The following is a 7,177-nucleotide window of genomic DNA, read 5'->3' as shown; positions in this document are numbered from 1 at the left end:
TGCACATTAACGTGTTGAAATCGTTTGTCCTACTAACGTTGAGTTAGAACTGCGTTTTTTGCTGTCAAGAGGAAGGGAGGGGTGAGAAAACCCCAATCCCTTTGTTCACCTTGGGGGTGACTGTGTACCCCAATTCCTCTGTTTACCTTGGGGCTGATTGTGTGATAGTGGGGGGAGTGGGATCTTGCTGCTGCCCCCGATTCCCCTAGGGGTGACCAAGCTAGTGGGTGGAGTGGGATCTGCTGTTGCCGATCGCCCTAGGCGTGACCAGGCCCTTAGGTCTTTGCAAAAGAGAGTGAGTGGCAGCACGTATGATGTGCCATGAATCAAACAAAGCTGAAGCCTAGAGGGCCGAGGCTAGGCGTAAAACCTCAACTTTAATGTTTGTGAGCTCACAAGAATGAAGTAGCCGTTATTATTATGATGTTTGGGACAAATAGTTGGACACGAGTGCCAGCCTTGTTGTCGTAGGGTACGCGTGTCGGCTGCCAGCGTTTTTCTCAGATTTTGTTCCGAGGAAAGAGGCCAAAAAAAAAAAGAGAAAATAGGAGAGAGGGGGGAACGTATAACCGTTGGAGCACAACGGTAAACCATCCTCCAAAGGAGGGCTCCTGTCCGACGTGTTACACGAAAGGGTTTATCGCACCCCGTGCCAGGTAAGATGGCGGACGTGTAGGCTCCCTTCCATGTATATAAATAATCCCCAGCCTCTCTCCCAGCAGTACTATTGCCTGTTCATTCTCGCAACGATAGAGAGAGAGAGAGGAGGAAACGTAGTGCTCGTGCGAAGGAGGCTCGCGCGCTCTCCTTTCCATCGCTCTTCTTCTTTCAAAGCCTCTGCCTCTCCTCCCCCACCTGCTCTTCTTCTTCTTCTTCTTCGGTCTTGGAAGTGCTGCGCCCGGATATGGAGGCTTCACAGCGTCAATGGCTTCTGGTCCTCTGCGTCGCAGCCTGCTCATGTCTGCCTCTTGCTCTCGGAGAGAAATACACAGTGGGAGGTCCTGCAGGATGGACGATACCATCTAGGTCGAATGTGAACTACACGGAGTGGGCTGGGAAGCAGAGCTTCAAAGTGGGGGATGTATTGGGTAAGGGCATCCATTGCTTCCTGTGTTAGGATCCAGGGTTCAGAATATGGTTATTGGGGCAGCAGGAATGGTAGGCTTAAGGGGTTTGCGCGATAAATTTAAGAAAAACCCTCATGAGCTTCGGTATGGAGGGAGAGACTCCATACTTAGGTCTAGGTGTGGTTGGAGGCAGCCCCTTTCCCCCAACCACATACCTAGTGCTAGGTATGCGGATGCCCCTGCCCCACATACCTATAGCTAGGTATGTGTATCGCATCCTGAGCAGAAGCTCATGATGTTGAACACTATATTTAGAGTCAGATGCATTGGTAGCTAGGTATACAGTGTCTCCGGAGTAGAAGCTCGTGATGTTGGGCGGCAGCCCCTTGTCTACTAGCTATGCTCATGAGGTTGAAGGGTATGCTTATGTGTGTGAATGTTTCTTATTTACTGGGTGGATGATGCAGTTTTCAAGTATGTGTACAAGGCCCACTCCGTGCTGGAGGTGCGGCGGTCGGACTTCCGGTACTGCAACGCGACGGATCCGCTGGTCGCGCACGACGACAAGAGTGGGACGACGGAGGTTACGCTGGCCAACCCGGGGAACTACTACTTCATCGACGGGGTGGGGAACCACTGCCTCCAGGGCCAGAAGTTCCAGGCCAGAGTCCAGTCCGCCGCCGGCGCCGCCCCGGAAGCCTACGCCCCCGCCCCCGAGCCCAGCAGCGCCTTCGCCGTTCCGCCGGCCGCCGGCTCCGCCCACGCCCTTTCCTCCTCCTCCTTCCCCTTCATCGCCTGCTTTGCAACCCTCCTCGCCTTCTCCCGGGGCTTCTTCTGACTCGCGGGAAGGGAGCAGAGCCTCTTTACTAACTGAAAGCACAGCTGTCGGGCATCTCTTTCTGATTTATTCACGTTTTTTGTAGCTCACCCTCAACAAGGCCGAGTACGCATTGTCCTCTGTGTACTAGCCACCGCGCCCGTTTCCTCTTGTTCCCCGCAGTGCGCCAAATTTATTTTTCTTTGTAATGGCTTTATCATATTTGTTGGTAGAAATTATATTATATTTTATATATTTGTTCCATGCCCAAATTTTATCGTTGTCCAATCTCTGGAGTTCTGCAATCCTGGTCGTATAGCACTCCAGGGCATTGAACTTTGATCCGGATTCTGGGAAGAGAAGCTGTGGGCGGGACCGGTTTTTGTGAAATTATTTCTGTCCCCTGGACGACAAATTTTATCGGTTTCATAATAGCTTCGCTAGCACTCGCACGAACATAATGCCAATCTGGCCAGCCTTTGCCGCGTCGCGCGATAGTAATAGTACGGCTGGCTTTATGTGTGGGACATCGTTTAGGGCTGTTAAAAACCTGTGCACGTCGAGGACATGGATTCTCTTCTCATCAAAATCACGTTGAAGTTTTTATGAGAAAATGACATCGAGGTTTTTGCAATAGAGGAACATTAGCTTTTTCCCCCAACGGAACATGGGAAGGCTTTTTCCCAATGGCTTCTTACCAGGTTTTTATAAAATGTTCTGTGAGAATTCCTAATGGCTTCTTACCAAGCTTTTTCCCAATGGCTCCTTACCAAGCTTGTGCAAAATGTCGAGCTTTCTTTTTCATCAGATGTTGGCTTTGCTCAACAAGGGGAATGTTTCTTTTTCACCGGATATATGTGAAGATTTTCCAATAATGGAGCATGGAAATGGCTTTCTAACCAAGCTGACAACATGAATATTGAGCTTTCTTTTGATTATGTGAAGAAACATTTGTCATCAACACTTAAGATATTGCAATAGAGGAATATGGGAAGGTTTTTTCCTAGTGCCAAGCTTATTATAAGAATTAAGTTTCTCATTGAATATGTTGTCAAGTTCTTTCGCCAAGCTCACATAGAAACATTTGTCAACAACCCTATGAGAGAGTAATTTCAAAAATGTCATCAACAAGTGCCAATACAATGTACCAAGAGAAAATGCCCTCCCACCCCTATGAGAGAGCATGTCCTAAGAGAAAATATTGAGCTTTCTTTTTTCATCGGATGATTGTGAGGATTTTGCAATAGAGGATTTTCCCAATGTCCTAAGAGAAAATATGAGCTTTCTTTCATCGTTGAATATGTTGTGAAGTTTTTTTCCCAAGGGCTTTTTTTTACCAAGCTCACAGAGAGCAACTCATCAAACAAGTGCCAATACAATGTCCTAATAGTAAGTAAAATGCGTGGCTTTTTGTGTAGATTTTGCAATCCTAGCTTTTTCCCAATGGCTTTTTGTGTAAGAAATGAACATTTCATTGAATTTCTTCCCCAAGGGCTTTTTGTAAGAACGGAACATTTCTCCTGAATGAGCAAAGGAACATGAGAAACCCCCCCCCCCCCCCCCCCCCCCCCGGCCCCCCAAAAAAAAAAGTTTATAATCACTTGAAATTTCGAGTTCAAGTAGTGCTTCTCGTCCTAGCCCTGGCGTGTTTAGAAAAGGATTGGGAAGTAACATAGATAGTTATTCCAGCAAGATTCGCTCGAGATGTCTTTTAGATATGAAAGGAAAAATACAAGCTAGGGGAATCGGGTTGTCGCATGAAAGAATGGAATCCTCTCGTTACAACTAGTTTGCCCTTGCGATGGGTCACGAGGTATATTCTGGGAAATTCCAATAATGGGGTCGATTGATAAACCCGACGGGATTGATGCTAGTGCACGAACAATCATCCATGCCAGAATATACTTCATGTAAACTTGATGGTGGGGGGATAGTAAACGTGGGACTAGAGAAAATGTTAAAACGGGATCCTTCATGTATAATCCCGCGTTATCTCCCCCAATGAACATTAATTTGATAATCTTCAGGTAATAATAGATAGAAATAACACTTGTTAGGATCCCTATCGGAACTGATGGGTACGAACTAGCCTTCCATCCATGCCAAAATAGGTAGAGTTTACCGAAAAAACTTACTGGTGGGGGGATAGTAAACGTGGGACTAGAGAAAATGTTAAAACGGGATCCTTCATGTATAATCCCCGCGTAGTCCCTGATATTTTCCGTTCCGGTTCGCGAACCAAATGAAATGATACAAGCAAAAGTTCCTAGATTCATGGGTATATGAATAAACATATAAGTTATCATGCTTGCATAGCCATTCTCGGGGAATACGCTAGCATATGTGAAGTTTTTCCCCAAGGGCTTTTTTACCAAGCTCACAAACCCTACGAGAGAGTAACGGGAAACATTTGTCTCATCAAAAAGTGCCAATACAATGTATTAAGAGAAAATATTGAGCTTTCTTTTTCATTGGATGTTTGTGAAGATTTTGCACCCCAAGGGCTTTTTTTACCAAGCTCACAACCCTATGAGAGAGTAACGGGGAAGATTTGTCTCATCAACAAGTGCCAATACAATGTTCTAAGAGAAAATATTGAGCTTTCTTTTTCATCGGATGTTTGTGAAGATTTTGCCCCCCCCCCCCCAATGTAAGATTTTGCAATAGAGGTTTTTTCCCAAGGGGGCTTCTACCAAGCTTTTTCCCAATGGCTTTTTGTGTAAGAAAGGAACATTTCATTGAATTTCTTCCCTAAGGGCTTTTTGTAAGAAGGGAACATTTCTCATGAATGAGCAAAGGAACATTTCTCATGAATGAGCAAAGGAATATGAGAAACCTTTCCCCCAACATTGAGCTTTCTTTTCATCAAATATGTGTGAAGTTTTTTCCCCAAGAGCTTTTTTACCAAGCTCACAACCCTATGAGAGAGCAACTAGAAACATTTGTCATCAACAAGTGCCAATACAATGTTTAGACACACCTTTTGTTCGCGGTTTGTGCAAAATATTAAGCTTTCTTTTTCATCGGATTTCTGTGAAGATTTTGCAATAGAGGAACATAGAAAGGTTTTTGCCCAAGGGGCTTCTACCAAGCTTTTTCCTAAGGGTTTTTTGTGTAAGAAAGGAACATTTCATTGAATTTCTTCCCCAATGACTTTTTTACCAAGCTCACAACCCTACGAGAGAGCAACTAGAAACATTTGTCATCAACAAGTGCCAATACAATGTTTAGACACACCTTTTGTGCGCAGTTTGTGCAAAATATTGAGCTTTCTTTTTCATCGGATGTCTGTGAAGATTTTGCAATAGAGGAACATAGAAAGGTTTTTTTCCCAAGGGGCTTCTACCAAGCCAAGCTTTTTCCTAAAGGCTTTTTTGTAATATGGGAACATTTCTCATGAATGAGCAAAGGAACATGAGAAACCTTTCTCCAATGTTTTCTCAACATTGAGTTGTGAAGATTTTGCAATAGAGGAACATGGAAAGGTTTAAGAAAATACCATTTCTCAATATTGAGCTTTCTTTTCATTGAATATTGTGAAGTTTTTTCCCCAAGGGCTTTTTGTAAGAAGGGAACATTTCTCATGAATGAGCTAAGGAACATGAGAAACCTTTCCGTGATGTTTTCTCAACACTAAGTTTGATCACAACCCTATGAGAAAGCAACACAACAAACATTTCTCATCAACAAGTGCCAATACAATGTCTTAAGAGAAAATGTCCCCCACATACTAGACACCCTTTTGTGCATAGTTTGTGACCTTTTTTCTAAAGGGATTTTTTTGTAAGGAAGGAAGATTTCTCATAAATATTGAGCTTTCTTTTCATCGAATATCTGTGAAGCTTTTTCCCCAAGGGCTTTTTAACAAGCTTTTTCCCAAGGGCTTTTGGTAAGAAGGGAACATTTCTCATGAAGGAGCAAAGGAAGATGAGAAACCTTTCCCCAATGTTTTCTCAACATTGAGTTTGATCACAACCCTATGAGAAAGAAACACGAGATATATTTCTCATCAACAAGTGCCAATAAAATGTCTTAAGAGAAAATCCCCCCCCCCCCCCCACCCCACACACACACGCACACACATACTAGACACCCTTTTGTGCATAATTTGTGCAAAATATTGAGCTTTCTTTTCATCGGATATCTGTGAAGATTTTGCAATTCTTTTCATCAAATATCTGTGAAATTTTTTCCTAAGGGCTTTTTACCAAGCTTTTTTCCAAGATCTTTTGTAAGAAGGGAACATTTCTCATGAATGAACAAAGAACATGAGAAACCTTTCCCCAATGTTTTCTCAACACTAAGCTGTGAAGATTTTGCAATAGAGGAACATGGGAAGGTTTTTTCCCAAGGGCTTCTTACCAAGCTTTTTCCCAAGCCTTTTTGTAAGAAAGGAAAGGAATACTTCTCATAAATATTGAGCTTTCTTTTCATCGAATATCTATGAAGTGTTTTCCCCAAGGGATTTTTACCAAGCTTTTTCCCAAGGGCTTTTTGTAAGAAGGGAGCATTTCTCATGAAGGAGCAAAGGACATGAGAAACCTTTCCCCAATGTTTTCTCAACACTGAGTTTGATCACAACCCTATATTGTGAAGTGATGATCTTTGGCCTTATGAGAAAGAAACACGAGAAGCATTTCTCATCAATAAGTGCCAATACTAGACACATCCCTTTTGTGCGCAACATGCTCAATTTCTTTTCATCAAATTCTTGTAAAGTGTTTGCAAGAAAGGAATATGAGAAACCTTTCCTCAATGTTTTCTCAACACTAAGTTTGATCACAATCCCATAATGTGAAGTGAGGATCTTTGGCTTTATGAGAAAGAAACACATCAACAAGTGCCAATACAATGTATCTATCTTAAGAGAAAATGTCCCCCACATACTACACACATCTCTTTTGTGCACAACATGATCAAGTTGTGCAAAATAATGTTAGGGATCACATAAAGCAAAGGTCATGCCAACATGATCAATTTTAAAAATTTACTATTAGGTGAAAAACTTATTTACATAGCTATAATAAGAACATTTGGACATCCTTTGGAATTACAAAGGGGTTCTATGCAACACTAATCAATATATTCCAATTATTTTATGGTTGCACTATTATTTTTGTAACATTGATTGAGAGCTAGGATCGCTCCCATGCAACTGGTAAAATATCTCAGATTAGGTAGGAAGATTGGCAACTATGTAAGGTTATGGACACTAAGCCTCTATTTGCTTTTGATAGGATCCAATTATTAAATTAAAGTGTATTCATAAATTGAAGAAGGCCAGAAGTGGGGT

At 42.7% G+C, this 7,177-nt stretch overlaps 1 protein-coding gene across 1 annotated transcript; it reads left to right on the top strand.

Moving 5' to 3' along the window:
• The first annotated feature begins 716 nt into the window (after positions 1-716).
• Positions 717-2,137, top strand: LOC148015978 (stellacyanin-like). The gene is made up of 2 exons (XM_087664641.1): positions 717-1,088; positions 1,535-2,137. Exons 1-2 carry the CDS (start codon positions 905-907, stop codon positions 1,903-1,905), a joined length of 555 nt encoding a protein of 184 aa, XP_087520767.1. The 5' UTR covers positions 717-904; the 3' UTR covers positions 1,906-2,137.
• The last annotated feature ends 5,040 nt before the right edge of the window (positions 2,138-7,177 follow it).

The sequence above is a fragment of the Lygodium microphyllum genome, chromosome 23 (assembly GCF_053477565.2).
Source record: "Lygodium microphyllum isolate KBCC chromosome 23, Lygodium_microphyllum_v1.1.10, whole genome shotgun sequence".
Classification (NCBI taxonomy): domain Eukaryota; kingdom Viridiplantae; phylum Streptophyta; class Polypodiopsida; order Schizaeales; family Lygodiaceae; genus Lygodium; species Lygodium microphyllum.
This window is presented reverse-complemented; position numbering and strand designations above follow the sequence as displayed.